The sequence below is a fragment of the Melanotaenia boesemani genome, chromosome 19 (assembly GCF_017639745.1).
Source record: "Melanotaenia boesemani isolate fMelBoe1 chromosome 19, fMelBoe1.pri, whole genome shotgun sequence".
NCBI classification, from domain to species: Eukaryota; Metazoa; Chordata; class Actinopteri; order Atheriniformes; family Melanotaeniidae; genus Melanotaenia; species Melanotaenia boesemani.
In genome coordinates, this window is record NC_055700.1 from 8,633,833 (window position 1) to 8,654,253 (window position 20,421).

General features: G+C 39.7%; 1 protein-coding gene across 3 annotated transcripts in view; it reads left to right on the forward strand.

Moving 5' to 3' along the window:
• col5a1 (procollagen, type V, alpha 1) overlaps positions 1 to 19,704 on the forward strand; it is a 73,512-nt gene extending 53,808 nt beyond the window's left edge. For 2 of the 3 annotated variants that reach the window (XM_041969781.1, XM_041969783.1), the window contains 36 exons: positions 563 to 616; positions 1,033 to 1,086; positions 1,875 to 1,919; positions 2,094 to 2,147; positions 2,226 to 2,270; positions 2,356 to 2,409; positions 2,488 to 2,541; positions 2,640 to 2,693; positions 3,310 to 3,417; positions 3,530 to 3,619; positions 4,173 to 4,226; positions 4,463 to 4,570; positions 4,667 to 4,774; positions 5,838 to 5,891; positions 6,043 to 6,096; positions 6,180 to 6,287; positions 6,387 to 6,440; positions 6,547 to 6,654; positions 8,225 to 8,278; positions 8,513 to 8,620; positions 8,740 to 8,793; positions 8,900 to 8,953; positions 9,042 to 9,095; positions 9,204 to 9,257; positions 9,374 to 9,481; positions 9,611 to 9,664; positions 9,755 to 9,808; positions 10,038 to 10,145; positions 10,345 to 10,398; positions 10,495 to 10,530; positions 10,639 to 10,692; positions 10,796 to 11,063; positions 12,245 to 12,357; positions 13,874 to 13,942; positions 17,006 to 17,239; positions 17,426 to 19,704. In XM_041969781.1, coding sequence (XP_041825715.1) covers positions 563 to 616; positions 1,033 to 1,086; positions 1,875 to 1,919; positions 2,094 to 2,147; positions 2,226 to 2,270; positions 2,356 to 2,409; positions 2,488 to 2,541; positions 2,640 to 2,693; positions 3,310 to 3,417; positions 3,530 to 3,619; positions 4,173 to 4,226; positions 4,463 to 4,570; positions 4,667 to 4,774; positions 5,838 to 5,891; positions 6,043 to 6,096; positions 6,180 to 6,287; positions 6,387 to 6,440; positions 6,547 to 6,654; positions 8,225 to 8,278; positions 8,513 to 8,620; positions 8,740 to 8,793; positions 8,900 to 8,953; positions 9,042 to 9,095; positions 9,204 to 9,257; positions 9,374 to 9,481; positions 9,611 to 9,664; positions 9,755 to 9,808; positions 10,038 to 10,145; positions 10,345 to 10,398; positions 10,495 to 10,530; positions 10,639 to 10,692; positions 10,796 to 11,063; positions 12,245 to 12,357; positions 13,874 to 13,942; positions 17,006 to 17,239; positions 17,426 to 17,572 — 2,937 coding nt within the window. In that variant the 3' untranslated portion in view covers positions 17,573 to 19,704. Of the gene's footprint in view, positions 1 to 562; positions 617 to 1,032; positions 1,087 to 1,874; positions 1,920 to 2,093; positions 2,148 to 2,225; positions 2,271 to 2,355; positions 2,410 to 2,487; positions 2,542 to 2,639; positions 2,694 to 3,309; positions 3,418 to 3,529; positions 3,620 to 4,172; positions 4,227 to 4,462; positions 4,571 to 4,666; positions 4,775 to 5,837; positions 5,892 to 6,042; positions 6,097 to 6,179; positions 6,288 to 6,386; positions 6,441 to 6,546; positions 6,655 to 8,224; positions 8,279 to 8,512; positions 8,621 to 8,739; positions 8,794 to 8,899; positions 8,954 to 9,041; positions 9,096 to 9,203; positions 9,258 to 9,373; positions 9,482 to 9,610; positions 9,665 to 9,754; positions 9,809 to 10,037; positions 10,146 to 10,344; positions 10,399 to 10,494; positions 10,531 to 10,638; positions 10,693 to 10,795; positions 11,064 to 12,244; positions 12,358 to 13,873; positions 13,943 to 14,006; positions 14,076 to 17,005; positions 17,240 to 17,425 lie in introns of all 3 variants that reach the window. The other variant, XM_041969782.1, reaches the window with a different exon arrangement.
• Positions 19,705 to 20,421: the final 717 nt, after the last annotated feature.

Here is a 20,421-nt window from a genome sequence, read left to right on the forward strand (position 1 = left end):
TAAATTGATGTGACTGCAAAAATATGACAGTATCTCCATTTTAATCTTGCTGTATCAGAGAGAGCACAGCATTTTTATTCAGAATAAATCATAAAGAAGCAGAAATCAGACTTATAAGAAAGGAGATGTGAGAGCTTACTGTTGCTTTTTGGAAGATGTATATTATGTACACAAGTCTTTATTAATATGAACAGAAGTACATTATTTCAAGAAGATTGATTGCATTGTGCATTTTTATACTTGTTTATATTAGAGAAAGTAGGCAAATAGGTCTGTGGTAAATAAATATTGCAAAACTAAGTTTTTCTTCAATGATTTGCAAGCAGGTTTTTGAATAAGATCATTGTTAAAATCTTGATATTGTTAGATGTTTTTTATGACAGAAAGTCATAATGAGGTTTTGTTGTTGCTCCGTAAGTGCATCACATTTCTGTAAGAAGCCTGATGAGGTTGTTGTTGTTATTTGTGTCACACACTGGAGAGTTTGGGCTTGATTGATACTGTCATTTAGGAGTGTCAGGTACCTTTTAGATAAACCTAAACAAATGTTTTTCTTTTTCAGGGTAAACTTGGAGTTCCTGGATTACCGGGTTACCCAGGACGACAAGGACCAAAGGCAAGTCCACGCATACATCATATTGTTAACTAATTTCTGTAAGAATAACAGATACAGTTAAGCTGGCCCATTTGTCAGTACGCTCAAGTGTTTCAGTGTTTATTTTTTAAAAAATGGAAAAATGTTGGCATGTGCATTTCAAGCTGTCATGCTGAACTTTGGATGGCTCATTTTTAGACTCCCAAAGCTACAGTCTGACAACTGGACATGCTTGAAGCTTCCTGATCAAAGAGGCCAGGATTTGAATATGCTATTTGCTGGCAGCCTTTGCTGATACGATAACAATAAAGCTAAGCAATCTCATGTTGCATATACAGTTGTAAGCTGGGGATATCTCCCGGACTGAAATAAGCAAAGGATAAATGTTTAAGTTTTTTCCTCTTTAAAGATTAAATACTTCTCTTTCTGCTTTACAGGGATCTCAGGGTTTCCAAGGTTTCCCTGGTGCCAATGGAGAGAAAGGAACTCGGGTATGTCAAATAGACTCTCTTGTTCATATCTGTCCTACAATGGTTGGACATGAACTAAGCTCCAGAGACAAGCTCCTCTTCCAGATATAGATTTATTAACCGAGTGGAAGTTGCATGCCTCTGAAAATGGATTTTTCCCAAGGACAGAAAGACAATTGCATTCCTTCCTCATTACCACTTACACAACTCATTTCAAACTAGCAGAAACTTTGTTTATCACTTTGTGGTGCTTGAGCAATGTTTCATTTGCTTTGTTTAAGGGACGGGCCATTAGCTTCCCTGAAAGAGTAATGGTTTGTCACCACGAGTGGAGCAAGGCGCATAAAGCTTTTCATCTTCACAGAACATTTGTGAAGTTTATGAGACCAAGCTCTCACACAGAAAGGGATAATGATGCCTTTAACACAGCTTTACGGCACTTTTGTGAAAGTTAAAAGCCACACAAAAGTTGCAATTGATCTTTTATTAAAATTGTATATACCCACTTTAATTTTAACAGTGCTGTAAAGTTATTATATTGTGCTTTACTGTTTATTGAAATGTCATTAACTTGGGCGATAGTGTTGCAAATATTAGTGATGATAAATGTTAATAGTAGTTTTGAAACAGGTGAACCTTAATTAATGATAACAGGTGATGTCAGAGCTCTGTAATGGCCCAGTGCTGTTGGGATCTGTTTGCAAATATTACTGTCCTTTGGTATTAGATTCATTCTTCTACAAGAGGCATCCTCTTAATAATGTGAGTGCCATTCCTTTGATCGCTGTGTGTGTTCTTGGTGTCCACAGGGAACAGGAGGAAAGCCAGGCCCACGCGGACAGAGAGGACCAACGGTTAGTCTTACTCAGCAGACTTGAGCTTATCTACAGATGGTGAACTTGGCACCTGAACCTAGACGTTCTTGAGGGAAATCCAATCCGAGCCAATAGTTAATCTTAGCATTTTCAGGTCATCAATATCTCTTAGGAGTTTGTCTATGATTTTAATCAACTCTTTTCTTACCTTAGGGGCCTCGAGGAGAGAGAGGACCGAGGGGACCGACAGGAAAAGCTGGACCAAAAGTGTGTAAAATATTTATATGTCCAGTTTCTTGAATTTGTTTAGAAGTTTACAGCATACCCCTTACTTTATCATTTCAGGGTAACTCAGGAAATGACGGCCCACCAGGACCTCCCGGTGAGAGGGTATGTACCATTACTCCATCATTAGGAGTTGTTCCATCCTCATAAAATGTGCAGATTTTTCTTGATTAGTGGCCTTTTTTTCCAGGGTTTGCCAGGACCTCAGGGACCAACAGGATTCCCAGGACCAAAGGGTCCTCCTGTGAGTACTAACTGTTTTTTAGAAGCCCATCGTGCCTCATCTTTATCAGTTCTTAAATTTACTTGATGAATTTTTCAGGGACCTTCAGGGAAAGACGGACTGCCTGGACATCCTGGACAGAGAGGAGAGACTGTGAGTAAACCAGCTGGTTACTAACTTTTTCTTCAACTGCAGACTTCACTGAGTTAGTTATGTGTCAATAATGTTTTGGTTTCTTTTCCTGTGTGCAGGGCTTCCAAGGGAAGACAGGCCCACCTGGACCACCAGGTGTGGTAGGACCTCAGGTTAGTCACTTACAAAGTTGCAAAGTTGTGCAGATGTTTGAAGTTTGTTATGTTTACTAAAGAAATGAATAGTCCTGTAGATACACTGTTCAGCATTTAAACACAGAAATACACACCTGAATCCTGAATGTGATAATTAACAGCATAAAAATGCTTTTCATTTTATTAGTCCACCAATAATAGATTTTTTTGTCCTACATATATTACGAGAACCCTGACTTAGGTATTGTTTTTTCCTCTTTAATTTAACCATTGGACTCTTCATCCATTATGCATGAATGTCTAACAGACTTTCCCTCCAAGCAGCTCTGCTAATGTCAGCTGAGAACATTCATGATAACTAGGCTGTATGGGGCTTTAATGACTTGTAGGCCTCCCACACAGCAAATGCTCAGCTTCTCCTTGCCATCTTTAAAAGGAAATGAAGAAAATTTAATGTCTTTTTTTGTGTTTAAATAGTTGATTTAGCTCATTTGTCCTCTCTGCTTACTTCTGACTATAGTTTGTGTTCTTTACACCTCCTCCGCAAACTGGTTTAGCACTTCAGTGTGCAGGTTTTTGTTTTCACTATTTGTTTTTTATTTGTTTTTTTTTTAACATCTTTTTTTTTATGCAGGGACCAACAGGTGAAACTGGGCCGATGGGAGATCGGGGCCATCCTGGCCCTCCAGGCCCACCTGGTGAGCAGGGTCTACCTGGAGCTGCAGGAAAAGAAGGTGCTAAGGTAAAACCTCAAGAACACCCTAATCAGCTTAGTAATAACATGTAATGAGCAAGCTCACATCCAGTTATTATAACATTATATAAGATAAATGACTTTGCGCTTTGGCTTAAAGGGTGACCCTGGCCCTGCTGGTCCAGCAGGTAAAGATGGCCCTCCTGGACAAAGAGGTTTCCCTGGAGAGAGAGGTCTGCCTGGCCCTGTGGTTAGTATTGGCTTCTACTCAGTGCTGTATAATACCTTCTGACAAAATCAATATCGCTCACAGCTTGGTTATTACATAATATATCTGGGCTGTTAAATTGCTTTAAGGTTGTGTAAAACCTCAAGTATCAGAGATGACATCAGATCTCTGAGTGGGCATTAGTCGAGGAGCAGCACACTCTGGGCTGTTTATATATTTCAGAGTTAAACTTAACCTTGTGGATTCAGGTCCTGGTGATTACACAATTTATTCTATTTTCTCACTGGAAGCATGTTAACAAAAAAAATCAATTGTAGAAACTTTTTCATAACTTGAGGAATCTGTAAAAAAAAATCCAATACACCAGCTGCTTTGTAATGTAAAGGAAGTTTGCTGCAGCACTGGTACATAATTGTTTGCTCTATCTGGTCGGCATCTGCTCTGGAGACTGCAGCAGGTTTTCCACCACATGCTGAGCCGGTTTAAAGAAAGGGAGTCCGTTGTAAGGCAGGATGTGTGCTTTGCCGACAGATGTGTTTGTTTTCTGAAGCCTTCATTTTATTTTGCTCTGCAGGGGGCTCATGGCCTGAAAGGGAGTGAGGGTCCTCCTGGTCCACCTGGCCCTGCTGTGAGTACAATTTACTGCATCCTCATCCTCACACTTTCTTGTTTTCTCACCATCTCTGGAATTGTCTTCATTGTAAAGTTTTCATCCTCAGCTCTTATGTAATATAATGATATGCACAGTTTGCTACTTACATAAGAGGGTCTGACCTATTTGATAGGGTAGATATGCTTTAGCTTTGATGTATATTTTTGCTTTGCTGTTAGGATAGCTAACATTGATGTATGGTGCTGATGCAGGGTTCTCCTGGTGAGCGGGGTCCTGCTGGGCCAGCAGGACCAACAGGTCCCCCTGGACGTTCTGGTCCTCAGGGACCTCCAGGCCCTGCCGGCGAGAAAGGTGGACCGGTAAGAACATGACATTATAGAAATAACTATGGCTTGGAAAGTGCACTGCAATGTTTGCCTGCCTGACAACATGGTGTTACAATGTCATATAAAAAGGGAGAGAAAGGACCTCAAGGCCCAGCTGGAAGAGATGGTATTCAGGGACCTGTAGGTCTGCCAGGACCTGGAGGACCTCCTGGACCACCAGGAGAAGACGGTGACAAGGTGAGTTTCTTTTCCACATTGAAGTGAAAAACAGTGTAATGCAATTCAGTAAAATCTGCTTTGAGCTTGTCTGTCTGCAGTCTGTATCACTTCGCCTCCCTCACACAGCTTGTATATGCAGACTCATCACTTCAAACTAGAGTTGAGATCTCAGCTGGCCATCCTTTGGTCTCTTCCTCTGTGACCTTAAACTCTCCAAGGGGAATTTGTCTGACAGAGTTTGCATCGATTAACAGATCTTTAAAAGGCTAACCAGCCTCGTTGGTGCTTTTTGCTGCTCTGTACAAACAGACAGAGGAGAGGGGTGGAATTCTGTGGCACTGACAGAAACACTGAAGTGGCACTTAAGTATTCAGAGGCAAAAACAATTCCCTCCATCCCCTTCAAAAACATTTGCAGGAAGTTCAGCCACAGAGATACTCAGAGGATAAGCTCTTATCCTTTGAAGAATGCCTCAGTTCTTAACTGGCCTTACAACGGTCCCTGTAGGGTAGACGGACACAGAGAATACTGAGGGTATTTGCCATGCAGATAAAAAGGATCTTGCAAGCTAATGTTTACACCCATTCATACACTTCCTCATTACAAGTCCTGTCTATGGGGAAAGGAGAATTCTAAAGGCTTTATTTATTAGACAAAGGACATTGACTAAAACCTAAAAGTAACTGCCTTCAGTTCTGATAGTTGTTAGCATTATTTCCTACCGAGAGGCTTTGAAAGAAAGGCTCAAAAGTCTTTATTCTTTTTATATTTGGGTGCAAACAGGTTCAGATGGGAGTAATTTTCTTCTCTGTTTTGGTTGATGGCACATCAGTGATTCATAAAGCCCCATCAGATGTATTTGTCAGTGAAGGCTAGATTTAAATCAAATATCCAAAGGCTGGCCTACAAAAATGTCTTTTAAAAGGTAGGATATATAATAGCTGAGTACAGATTCACGTGTGCTTTAGTTTGCCATCTTCTGTTTGGGAAAAGCTTAATGATGCTTTGATGTCTTTCACCATCAGATTGTATTTTATCTTAATATCCTTTCTTTCATTATTTTATCTTCTCACCTTCACAGGGAGAAATTGGAGAGCCAGGACAGAAAGGAAGTAAAGGTGACAAAGGAGAACATGTGAGTTGTTTGTCTTTATAGCATTATAAAAAGTCACTATGTATTTATCATTTCACATCCTGAGATTTTAGATTAATCAGTTTTCAGGTGAAAATATTTATTTCATATGGTGAACAATTAAATTACAGGCATTTTGATGTGTTCTCTGCAGGGTCCACCTGGTCCTACCGGCCCTCAAGGACCAATTGGAGCACCGGGTCCTGCTGTAAGTGCACATTTTGTTGCTATCCTACTCTTAGTTTACTTTATGTGACTTATCAACTGAATAATATCTGTTGCTTCCTTCAGGGTGCAGATGGTGAGCCAGGTCCTAGAGGTCAGCAGGGTATGTTTGGACAGAAGGGAGATGAAGGGTCAAGAGGCTTCCCTGGACCTCCAGGCCCAGTCGGACTGCAGGTGCGGAGTACAGTGACTAACAGAAACCATGACACTGGGCAAATGTTTTCATTAGTCGACATCCGAGCAACTTAATGAAATTTCCTACTAACTCTTTAGGGTTTACCTGGTCCACCTGGTGAGAAAGGTGAAACCGGAGATGTTGGTCAAATGGTAAGGCCTTATTTTATCTGCTCTCTCAATATTTAATATCTTACATTAAAACAGCAAGCAGAATGTATGTATTTTAAATTAAACTGACCTTTGTCCTCTCTCATAGGGTCCACCTGGCCCCCCTGGTCCAAGAGGTCCCTCAGGACCTCCAGGAGCTGATGGCCCTCAGGGACCTCCTGGTGGTATTGGAAATCCTGGTGCTGTTGGAGAAAAGGTAGCCCTCTTTTCTGTCTTTTAACAGACCACAAAACAGTTTTGTGGATGTAATTATAGAGTTGTGGGAACTAAAATCATTAATGGCTCATGAAAGTACTGAACTTTTACACATATCAAACAATATTTCTGGTGCACATGTTTTTGGGCACTCTTTCCAATGAAAAAGCAGCCTTGTATCACTTTGGAAGAGGCATAATCATTGTTAACAGTTTGTCTGCATGTTCTTTGGTAAAGAATGTGGTAGATACCTCTTTACGAGACTTTTGCAGCCAAAAAAATCTAATGGACAGGTTGCCACCCCCAACAGGACAGAGAGCATGGATAAATAGTCAAAGGCATCATGTTCAAATTCTAAGCTGATGAATGCATTAAAATCATAACATCAGCAGCGGGTCTTACTTGCTGCTGCTGCTTTTAATACAAAAAGGCCCTCTTTGGCAGCTTGCTGGAATGCAGTGCAATTCACTTTCACATCACTTTCTGGCTGTAGTGATGCTATGATTTGTTTTATCTGGTTCAGTCAATAGAATCACCTTTTGCTCCTTTATAATCTCCCTCTGGATAGCCTGTCCTCTTCCTAATACAAACACACACAGCGCTCTTTGGGCTAATCACACTTCAGCTGATCTGGCATTTTATTAGCCAGCCCAGAAAGCTGGCAAGGAACAGAGCCCTGGCTGTGTTTTCTTTTTTTCTTTTTTTTTTGTTTTGTTTTCTTTTTTTCTGTAAAGACATCCCTCATGTATCTGTGATGAGCAGCTGTCTTTCATGCTCTTGGTTTTACTGTTCTCAGCAGATTTTTCCAGCAGCCTTTTGGTGGAAATAAGCAGGTTGTCAGAAGGATGAACTGGAGGCCTACATAGTCCCAGATGCAACATGGCATAAAAACCAATGTGGGTTGCTGAAACATGAGGATCAGTCATGCTTTTAAAAAAGCATCCCATCTGTTTAATATGGATTTTTTTGACAGCAACAATAAAATCTGGAAAACAGCCCAACACCAATTTAAAGTCAGTGCTGATGTTCAAAATACAGAGCTATTAATGGTTGATGGGGTCTGTGCATGCTTATAATGACACATCACAGTACAGCCTGTCTCTAGCTGTAGAACTGTATTACAGATTTGTTGCTCATCTTCCAAACATGACGTGGGCTAATATTTTTCTGCATAACAGGTGTGGCAGACCCCATCTGCTATGAACCCCAGCAGGGAGGACAGCAGTCTTATGTGACAATGAATAACGATAGTGAATAGAGTATAGGTGAGTCAACAGGGCAACTATTCAATAAGGCAAGAGGAACAGGACAAGATATATGGGCAGGGTCCAGAGAGAACAGTGAGGTCAGCACACTCTTTGCTTTAGCCACCCAATCCGCCTGCACTTGATGGATTGAAATCTCTTGTGTCATCTCTTTCTATTCCCATTTGGGTGACAAGTGCACCAGGACAGTAAGGGCTGCAGAAAATGATGGGATTTTCAGAACCACCCTGGATCAACAAATCCCCGTACTGATAATATATGGGTCTCTCCAGCCCACTAATACCTTTCCCTAACCTTTGCTTTCAGGGAGATGCTGGAGAAACAGGAGAGCCAGGACTTCAGGGAGAAGTTGGCCCACCAGTGAGTTATCTGTTTCTCTTTTCTTTCATTTTACATGTGCAGAACTTAAGTGTAAGGATGTTGTAGATACCAGCAATCCTTTCACAGCTGGAAAGAATTAATCCCTGTTGGTCAAAAGCTTAACTATTAATGAGTCTACCTAAAATGGCCATGAAGAAATAACAGTCTGTTTATTTTTCTTTGAGGCTTCCTCTGGCGTTAATCTCTTGCTTGCAATTGTGCATGTAATTCCAGGGTCCAAGAGGAGAGCGTGGAGAAAAGGGAGAAGGTGGTCCTGCTGGTACTGCTGGACCTCCTGGCCCTAAAGGCCCCCCAGGAGATGATGGTCCTAAAGGAAGCCCAGTTAGTTACATTCCTCCTTTAGTCCCAGCAAATATAGATTAGTGCAAATCAGAACAAAGATAAGTATCACACAGCTGTTTTATATCGCGAATAGTAATGCAGTTCTTGCTTCTTGTCAGGGTCCTAGCGGTTTCCCTGGTGACCCTGGCCCACCTGGAGAGCCGGGTCCAGCTGTGAGTTTGTTATAAATCATCATTTTAATCTGTGGATAATTTCCCCTGTTTACCATCTTTTAACTAGAAATATTCTTGGTTGACTTTGTACTCCATTTTCATGCAGGGCCTAGATGGTCCACCTGGTGACAAGGGAGATGATGGAGAGTCGGGTCAGCCTGTGAGTGTTTGTGCTACTTTTCCACAGTCTTGTATCATTACTGGAACAAAAGTGGATTGAAAATTTATGCATTTTTATTTTTAACCAGGGATCACCTGGACCTACTGGAGAATCTGGTCCATCCGGACCACCAGGAAAGAGAGTAAGTGCTGCCTTAAGCTTTTCCATCTTGTCTTTGCAAAAATTAGTGTCAAAATGCTAAAATGATTGTCTTCCTTGATATTAATGATTGTCAACTATTCCTAACCAGGGGCCTCCTGGACCACACGGGCCTGAGGGAAGACAAGGAGAAAAGGGAGCCAAGGTATCCAAACCGAAGACTTTCTATTTTTATTGTTATATGTTTGTACAAAAAAAGATGAACATAACTAAGAAATGGGCATAAATCAAGGAATTTGTGGGATTTCTGTTTTCTAAAAGGGGGAGTCTGGCTTAGAAGGACCCCAAGGAAAGACAGGTCCTGTTGGCCCTCAAGGATCACCTGGCAAGCCAGGTTCTGAGGGGCTTAGAGGCATCCCTGGTGCTGTGGTAAGTAGTGTGTTTCTCACAACCACATCTTAATGCACACCTTGTCCAGATAATGGCTGAATGTGACAAAAAAATGTGTTTACACACACCAGATGGTCTAAACAGCAGATAATTGTAAATTATTTTTAGGGAGAGCAAGGACTGCCTGGTCCCCCAGGCCCAGATGGACCTCCTGGACCTATGGTGAGTAAGATCAATTCCTTGCCTTTAAAGTGTCATTTGTGTTGTTTTGTTTTATTTGATCTGACAAATTGTTTTATACTCCTTTCACAGGGCCCTCCTGGTTTACCTGGTTTGAAAGGAGACTCTGGTGTTAAAGGAGAAAAGGTGAGTCACTCCAACATGCCTCAAACTGATCTGAATGATTTAAAGCATTGACTTAATATTTAATCTAATGAACTTGTTTACTGATTGATTAAATGTGCTTGCCTCTGGCTGTTAAATCGGTACCCTAATGATTGGATTGTGGGCCAGCTGGTTGATGTATGAATGTTTTGTGTTGGTGCATTATTGACTATTGTATTGATAATATGCTCATGTGGTTCTCTGCCCTCAGGGTCATCCAGGTCTCATTGGTCTTATTGGGCCCCCAGGTGAACAGGGAGAAAAGGGTGATAGAGGTCTTCCAGGTCCTCCAGGATCATCTGGTCCCAAAGGAGACAATGTAAGCAAAAAGAAAAAGGAAAAAAAACAGGGCTTGCAGAGAAGTAGCTTTTTCCATACTATTTTTATTCAAACTAATTTAGTAAGTAGCCACCACTGTTAATATCTCTCATCCTTGTCATTACTGAATCTTCAAGGATAAACAGTGCTTCTTCTGTTGTCTACAATAGAAAATTTGCCTTTTCTCTATTATCCTCTAGGGTATTTCTGGTCCTACAGGTCCACTTGGTCCCATCGGCCCTCCCGGTTTACCTGTAAGTCTATGTTTTATCTATTATAGGTATTGGAATACAGGTAGTGCGTAATTTTTGATCCAGAATTGATTACTTGATTATTTTGGCTTTTTTTAGGGTCCTCCAGGTCCCAAAGGAGCCAAAGGGTCAGCTGTAAGTGATTTCCTGAAAGCTATATTGCATTAGAAACAATAACAGTTACATATCATGTCACACATACACTTGTCAAAATTAAGCATTGGTTTGATTTATCCTGCTCAGGGTCAAACTGGACCAAAGGGAGAGACTGGTTCACCTGGAGTTCCTGGTCCTCCTGTAAGTAAATACCCTGTCATACCTGCTTTATCCCCTTGACATTTTTACAACCCCCATCTGTTTCTCTAACTGGCATTTGTCTTCATCCATCTATCCATAACAGGGGCCTCCTGGTGATGTCATCCACCCGCTCCCCATTCAGGCTCCTATCAAAGGCAGAACGCGTAGGAACATCGATGCCAGCCAGCTGGTGGATGATGCAGCTGTGGATGCCAACTATAAAGATTATGACGATGGCATGGAGGAAATCTTTGGCTCACTCAACTCACTTAAGCTGGAGATCGAGCAGATGAAGCACCCACTGGGCACTCAGAGCAACCCTGCTCGTACCTGCAAGGACCTGCAGCTCTGCCACCCTGATTTCCCTGATGGTTTGTATCACGTTTTGTCTAAAAAACAAAACACATTCCATATGTCTTGCCTCTTCTTGAATTGTTAACCATAGAGCATCCAGCTAGACATGTTTAAATGAACACTACAGAATGGTAAATTGAGCAGTGCAGCAGCAACCGAGTGACATACAGTTGACTCAGTATAGTATAGAGCATCAGTAGAAACCTAAACCCAAGAAAAATGGGAGTTTAATGATAAATGTATCAATAGTAATGTGGAGAATATTTTATAATAAACTGGTTAGACATGCTGCCAGTATAAAAAACAAGTAAAAAACTTTGAGGTGCACCTTCATTTGTTCTTAATGGAAGAGAAAATGTAAGTAATCTATTGGCATGAAAAGAAATGCACCGGTAGTTGCAACCGTTTGTGTGTTGCCAGGACAAAACAAGCCATTTTATAACATTCCTTAGGGCTTAAGATAATCCTCTCTGACAATTTATACACTGAATGATTAATTGTTTTGAGAAGATAATCAACAGATTTATTTATAATGAGAATGCTAATTAGCTGCAGCCCTGAAGTCAGACATCAATCATCACAACATGCTGCATCTTAAGATATAACTGCAGTTTTTTCCATCATGGCTGGATTACATTTGGAATTGCTAACATATGGGCCAGTTCATTAGTTAGTTAGCTTAAGTAGTCACGTTTCTTTTTGCATCATCTGGACTGTGTTAATATCAAATAGCCGGCATAAAAATCAAAGATCAATCATCAAACATGAAAATATCCCAGACTGGATTTTTGATATTGTAAGAAGCTTAGTGAATGCCAGGTAATCAGAAAAATCACAGGTTTAATTTGATCGATCTGATAATAATAATAATAATAATAATAATAATAATAATAATAATAATAATAATAATAATAATATCACTGATATATCAGTCTAGGCCTGTCATTGAATGAAGATAAATGCTAGATAACGCTCCTTTTTTAAGGGAGTTTGCAGATTTTTCCCTTTTAAAACAGACACAAGATGTACTCAGTGTTAAGAAGTAAAGGTGTGATTTTTATGACTGATACCCACACATATACAGTTCAGCATCGGACATTATCCTAACCTGTTTGACAACAATATAGGCATCAAAAAAGCCACTTGGTAACAGTGCCTTCTATCTCTCTGTGTTTTCTGTTTTCCTTCATCTCTGTAGGTGAATACTGGATTGATCCCAACCAGGGCTGCTCGCGGGACTCCTTCAAGGTTTACTGCAACTTCACAGCAGGCGGGGAGAGCTGCATCTTCCCAGATAAGAAGTCAGAAGGGGTATGTCTGGCTGCATGCACAGTAGCACAACCACTTGCACATGCAGAGAGGGTTCAGATTAAGAGTACTGTATGCAGAAAGGTTTAAATATTTGGTAAAAAAATTATCATATGTGCACCCTGACACTAAAGCAATGTGTGCAGGATACTGCAGATAAGTAAATTATAGATTTTTTTCTCCTGCAGATAAGTAAATTATAGATTTTTTTCTGCTCATATAAGGGACTAACTGCTGTGCATACTGTATAAATAGCCTGAATGAATATTTGCAACAGTAACTCTACTGCACCACTCGTAAACCAACATAATTATCCTCCATGCAATTGCATGCTGTATTGTTGTGTTATTTTTCGAGGGGAGTTGCAGGGTGACAGCTTCCGCGTTTAAGCGCGAACATTCCCTCTAACTTATCCACACTCTGTTGTTTCAGTGCTATTTTTAGATCGAATATCAAGAGCTCTATCGCATATAAAAGATTTGGCAGGTGACAGGTGCTTCGAGAAGATTTTTGGTTCATTATGCATGAGAATGTAGAAGAGAGGAGAGTAGTGGAGTGGTGAAACACTGCATCTGACAACTCAAGGGTTGTGTAATAGCATAGTGCTACAGCCATTTTAATGATCCCACTCACCAAGCCTCAGAGGAGCAGGGGTTTGCTTAAGCTCAGAATAATGAAGCCGACTTTTTATAGCGTGCTGGTGATGGGCTGCTCTCATTTGTGTCAGGGGTGGAAAGAATAGCCCATGCTGTCAGTTTTGGCTTTGAGACTAAAAACATTTTGAGATGGGAAGGGTTATTATAAAAGCACATACTTAGGCTGTCCACATGCTGTATAAACTCAAATATAAAGCCACAAATGCTGCTTTTGGGTCTAGAAAAGCAGAAAGTCAATGCAAGGATATGTTTGCTACTCCCTGGTGAAAACAAGTGAAGGTTACCTTCAAGACAGCATGGGTTTAATGTATGCCATCGCCTAGCGATAAGCAATCTTTGGCCCATCCTTCATTAACGCATTAAGCTATTGATGACAGCTCCATATCAAACCCTGCTTTCTAATTATAGAGAAATTCATCATTGTCATGGCTGAGACCATTAGAGCTGTGTCCCGTAGGCCAAGTCTCAGCTTTTCATGGCATAACAAAGTTAGTGCACTCCGGCTGCACAGCGCTAACACTGAGCAGCAGGGATTGAGGCAGCAGTATTGGAGCTCCTTGCAGACAATCATTTCTTAATTAATCACTGTGTACTGATGAATTTTTCAGCAGCAATTAGCTGCCAGCTACAGTTTGTACTGTACAAAATGGTATAATGGAATATGAAAGTTTTCTGTCCTGGTCTAGCAGGTCTGCTTGATCTCATTGAATAATGTTTCAGGTGTGGAGGATTCCTCAAAGGACAAGGGAGAAAGAAAAAGCTGAGAGAGGGTGTGGGATTTATGTCAAATCTCTTTCCTTCCTTTAACACAACTTTTTTCCCCTCCTCCTCCTCCTCTGCCTTTTTGTCAATCATGCCCCCAGGCTAGGCTCACATCCTGGGTAAAGGAGAACCCTGGTTCCTGGTTCAGTGAATTCAAACGTGGTAAATTGGTAAGCTGAACTCCCGACTTTCCTAAGTCCCTTTCCCTTCCTGAATGCCTCTCATATTTTACAGAGCAAAATGGCAAAATGGCCCAAAGACTCACCAGGCACATGGTATAGTCACTACAAGAGAGGTTCCCTGGTAAGTGGCCTTGCCTGTGGTTCCAGAGTCTCGGCTGAGGTTGGGACTCTGTGTGCCTGAGGCTCTGCATGGTTCTGGTTCGGCAGTATGAAGTATGTATTAAGCCTGGCATGTTGCTTGTGAGTTGTTACATTGTTGAGGTGCATGATTCAGCCTGATTCAAATTCAGTCCAGCAACATGCAGGTGATGCTCTTTCGAGGAAATGGAGGAGAGGTTTGTGGACCACAAAGGCAAGAACTGAATGTGGTGAGGAACTGTATTTGGCATTCAATGGAGTTTAACAAATTCCTGGCCCCACTCGCAACCTCTGCTGCATTAGAGGAGCATCTCATAAGCGTGACTGGGTGCCTTGACTCCCAAGACTCAAAACAAAGGATTACATTATGAAATTTCATACTAGGAGCAAAAGATTTTTAGAGTTTTCACAATTTAAAACTTCTTTCTTAAACTCTTTTTCCCAATAAGCTCTTGCCCCAGCAGGTCACCAATCCCCCCACAGAGCAACAGATTCCCTCTCTACTGCACTTGCTTTCCCAGTGTGTTAGAGTAGCTCAGAGTCAAACAGGTCAGGCACTCAGTCACCACCCAGGGGCTTCTGGGTTGTCAGTCAAGTTGACTTGTAACTGTAATGATGAAGAGGTAATGTCTCTCTAGAGATGTGGAGTTCCATCCACTCTCTATGCGAGGCAGGGAGTGAAGAGATGAAGAGTGGCGGGGAAAATGAGGAAAGCATGAAGCTGCCCTGCTACCTCTGAAGATGAACCACATCACTGACACTCAGACATAAATTGTGAGACAGAGACTTTACATCATGTGATTGATTAGCCTGGTAAATCAGTCCTTGGCACTAACTTGTTGCACAAACATGAAAATGAGGGTTCATGCTATGTTAATGTTAACTTTAAGTGTCAGTGATGTTGTTTTTTTATATGCATGAAAGCACAAATGCTAGCTTATGAGCAAGAATGACTGGAGGAAGAACATATCCAGACTCAAAAGGTTTGCTGCTCTGGCTGCATGGCATGAATTCTGCATGTGTTCTACTCTCAGTAAGTCCTGTTTGAAAGGCGAAGCAACCGTATGGATCTAATGGATACTTGATGGTTGGTATGAGGATTGTCATTAATGGACATTAAAATAAACTGGGACTGGTTCCAAATATATATGTAATCAGTCAGGATTGTGAAGCATTATAATCAGCTTACTAATATAACTCAATTTTCTTTAATATGAGCATAAAAAGCAATTCTAGGTTAATTACCAGGCAATTAACAAATCATTATTGCCCCATATTTCTTGATTTGGGGATTATAATTTCATTATTTTATGATAATTTTCTCATCTTGGTTTTATAATTTACACAGTTACTTAATTAGGATTTAAATGAGGTGTTAAGCTCTCCTTTCTCCATGCTTTAGAAGTTTCACATGAAGTCTTGTGCATCATAAAGGCTTCCTGGCATTGTGGCTTGGATGTTCTTTACATCAGGCCTCCTCTTCTAGACATATACAAACAATATAAATGTGCATGTTACTTAAAGAAAATGCTGGTATTCAAATGTCAGCTAATTTAATAAATTACCAAAACCAACCTTTGAATTCATGCACTAGTGTTTAAAACCTGATGGAAGTCCTGATATGGTTTTATAAGTAGTCCTGTTTTTTGTAACTTGTTATAAAAATAACAATCCCCAGCTGTTTTGGGAGATTGTTGAGCCTATTAATTGGCTTGGTGGTGACAGGTGTGTCACAATCTTGAAATTTTAGTGTAGATTAACTGTCATACAAAGGATTAATTAATTATTTAATTGTGTTGTCTGTTAGTTTTATGCCACTGCAACTATAAGCTGAGTAATTCATATAAACCTCATCCTACTATTTCTAGTATATTTAAGCCAAATTTATAGTTGTTTACATTCTAAAGTCTAGAAACCAACTGCACTCAGCAGACATGAAATAAACTAAGCATGGATGTGCAAATATTTTTCCAAGAACAAAATATTGCATAGTGTGATTATTTTTTTTTCTATTTTTATTAATGTTATTGGTGCTTCTTTTTGCTGCTTACTTGCTGTAAATACAGTAAATAGCCTCATACAAAAAAAGTGCATTGCATTTTGGTTAATGTCAACAACAGCTGTGTTCTGGTGTTTGTCTTAGCATATCATTCACATACATCCATGTCTTTAGTCATAACAATGCTCATCTAACTGTGTTGGGTTGAAAATAGGAAGCTTTGCATATCAAGATAAAACAGATGATGCTACTTATTCTACACTGAGTTACCACTAAACTACAGCAGAAAATGAAGAGTTGCAGTCGAAGCTAAAATTTTAGAAAACATTAGAAATTGTGAGGTATCCCTTTTTTTTCACCATTAAGGTTTTTTTTTTTTTTTTTTAATCAAATGAACATATGATAATGATTGTGCACAAATAACTGCAGTCAGCTGATCATGTGTGCAGATATTTGCAGCATTAGGTAATGAGTGCAAAAACAGGCAAATGAACAACCCTCCATAGGCCAAAGTTTTGGGTCTTTTTATCGATTCGGTCAGCATGCTGTTTTACATTGTTGTGAAATGAAGTTCTCTGAATTTAGTCAGTGTCACTACAGAGCATGGTAGTGTGTTAACTCTTGATCCTGAGATGACACCTCTTATTGGCAATGCTGTCAGTAGTAAACATGTCTTAGAAATCCCAATACAACAACAAAACAAAACAAAAAAAAAAAACAAGAAAAATAAATTGAAAATCCCGAGGGAAATTAGTTTGACTACCAAGTGTCAAAAACACTGCACATGACAGCAAGTCAGAAAATCCTTAGTGTTTGAAGATATTCTCCTCTTATTCCACTCATTTTTTTTTACTCTTCCCCTCTGCTGGTGTTAAAGTGTGGATGCTTACATTTACTTTTGTCACTTTTTGCAGCTTTCTTACGTGGATGCAGAGGGGAACCCCATCGGTGTGGTCCAGATGACTTTCCTGCGGTTGCTGAGTGCGGCAGCCCGGCAGAACATGACATACAACTGCTACCAGTCAGTGGCCTGGCATAACCAGGAGCAGGACAACTACGACAAGGCCATCCGCTTCCTGGGCTCCAACGATGAGGAGATGTCTTATGACAACAACCCCTTCATCCGTGCCGTGGTCGATGGCTGTGCGGTGAGTTTATTGAATGAGTGTGTGTCTGGATGGTTGGCAAGTTCCTTTAAGTTCCTTTAATGAATTCTGTCAGTGAATTATGTTTCTGTTGTTTCTGAAGTGGCTCAGAGTGTGTGATGTTTTCATTTTCAGTGTTTTTTCCATGCACTAACTCTCCTTACCACTTGTGTCTTCTCTCCTTGACAGTTGAAAAAGGGCTATGAAAAGACAGTACTTGAGATCAACACACCAAAGGTGGAACAGGTGCCTTTTGTGGACATTATGTTCAACGATTTTGGCGGGTCCACACAGAAATTCGGATTCGAAGTGGGGCCTGTCTGTTTCGTCGGCTAAGACTTTCCACTGTGCAAATGGAGAAAAAAAAGCATATTTTTGTTTTCTCAGAATAAAAAAAACAACTGAAAAAACAATTGAAAAAACAATAGGACAATTCTGTTTGTAAAAAAGTAACTTTTTTTTCCATAAAGCATCAAGTATGAATAAAATAAAATCATGTAGAGAGTACCGTGAAATTTTAGAGGAATAGAGGAGATAACCTTGAAACCTCTGTGTGCCTTCTCCATCACATGCAAGTTTTGAAACTGGATGTCAGATCCTTGCTCTTATACAGCACCCTTGCACACAACCTAGTCCTTGATAATTTTTTTTTTTTTTTTTGTTTATTTTTTGGCCCCAAAACAACAAAGGCAACCCTGAGAGCTACAGCCATTCCAGACGGTCACAGTATTTGCCATGGACTCCATCTGATTTGGCTTTTTTCTTTTCTGTAGTTTTGATCTCATGTTTCCTCTCATGCCCCTGCTTTCTGTCACTTTTGTAGGTTTGTTTGCTCATTCACTACAGGATCTTTGTTTGTGCATAATTGTCTTCACCATTCTCTTGGAATGGTCCTTATATATATATATAAATATATATATAAATATATATAAATGATTTTTTATGTTTGTAAGTACATTCTGTATATTTTTCCTGTTAATTTTTATTGCTTCTGGCTTCAAAACATGCATGTGACTTTATTAATTGCGAGGTAGGAGACCATGGAACATCTAAATTGTTGAAACATATCAGACGTGAGGATATTTGACTTGTAAATTGAGAGACAAAAAAAAAAAAAAAAAAAAAAGAAGAAATACCACCAATAATTGGGAAGTTCTGTCTTTGTTGAGCACAGTTTGTTGTAATTTAATAACAGAATTAAAATAAAAGATGAAAACATGCTCTGTGATATCATGTGACAGTTGGTTTGCAAACAAAAAATAATACATTCCTCCTTTTGTGCCCTTTGAACATTGACAATATCATTAACTTAATAAACAGCTTCTTTATTTTCCCTGACATACTCATCTGTCTGACTATGCAATGGGAGATGATGCCACATTTTAATGAAAAACACAAAGAAATCAAAACCTAGGTGCTAATTCCTCTCTTCTGTGGTGCTATGTATTTTTTCTAGTTTGTGTTGTTTGAATGAAAGAACATTTGTGGTGACATTACTTTATCCCTGGCAGCCCGTTGACCTGCTTCACCGCCCCATCTGATGCAGGTGGAACTGTGCTGCATCCACTTTGGGTTTCCCTTTATAGGGTCATGTGTGATTTCTTTTTGTTTGTTTTTTTTTTTGCATGTAATTTTTTTATGTATCTGCTGTCAGAACAGTTCCGCATGTCGCCCTATGCTTCAGCAGTCTGCACAGATAAGAAAAGTGTCTGGTGCCTCTCTGTACCAAATGTTGGAATGACAAAAGGAAACAAGGAAGGTGCCTTTGGCTTTGCATATCATTGCAGCGTGACTCTGCGGTTCTCTTGGCTCTTGCAGTTGGATTGTCTGTGCTACTTCATTCTGATGGAGTTGCAAAGTGGACATATTGTGACTGGGCCAAAGGGATACATTTGAGAGTTTTTTTTTGGTGTATGAGACCCTGAGCTTTCACCAAAGGTATCACATATAGCTTTAAGTGGCTGGGAAACAGCTAGAAAAGTCACCAAAGTGACCAGATGGAAACGTCTTGATCGTGCTTGTTGGTCTACTTCTTTTCCTTTTAATGTAATAATGCTCTTTGTTGAAACTATGCACTTCTTATGCTTATGACCACTAGTATCTACCACAGAATTTTTACAGCTCTCCATACATAGATTTATTTTGTTCCTTTTCTTTTTTTTTTTTTAATCTTCAAATATGTGACTTGAACCATTTCTGTTAACTCAATATGCTTGTAGATCTTTGGCTTTATATTTCATTGTGTTGCAGTACACCCAAACTTATCACTTTTGTCTTAATAAAATGGACAAACAACATTTTTTGTAAATTTACAGAACCAGCAGTGATGCTGCCATTGTTTTTGTTCTATTTTGTTGATTTCTATGTCTGTTTGTTTGTTTTCACAGTCTTGTCAAACCTGTGTAAGGATAAGAGGATAGAAGATTATATTGGTTTTTATGTCAATAAATTCAAGTTTACTGTGGCCATCCACTCTTGTATGTCTTTTAAAGCATTAAAACCTATCTGTATGCATGAAATTGTAAAGTTTTTTTCTCTTGTTATGAGTTTGTAGTGCCACATGATCTCCAGTCCACTCCTCATTCATCAGAGTAATGCTACCGATGAAAAACAGTCATGTTCAGTATTGTCAGTTGGGAAGAAAATGATGAACTTGTAACTATGCTAAAGCCATTGTCCATTTGTAGTATATTTATTGTATTATTTAAAATAAAAAAAATAAATGATACCATAGTGTAAGTGTAAGAGACCCCCTCTTTACATATACATGGGAAAGCAAAATGCTCTTTTACATAGTGGTGTAAGCATTCCTTTTTAAATAGAACCTTTCTCAATGTGCTGACCTAAAATCATCTAAGTAGTCTTTTTTTAATGTTTATAATGAATGTGTGTGCGTGTGTGTGTGCGTGCAATGGTGAATTTTATGCTGTAAATGCTAACAGAATGACTAGATGTCTTGATGACTTCTTAACATGTTCACATGGGATTAAGAGTCTTATTAAGTGACGTTCAATATGTGATAATAGTGTAAAACAATTCTAGTTCCACAGATACACCACGAGAGGGACGATCACAGACTGCATCTCATGATCAGACCTGCAGTGCATCCACTTACAAGTCCCTACTGATGCTTCCATCAGGCCTCGTTTATTTGTGGACCAATTATGTATGTATTTTCATCATTT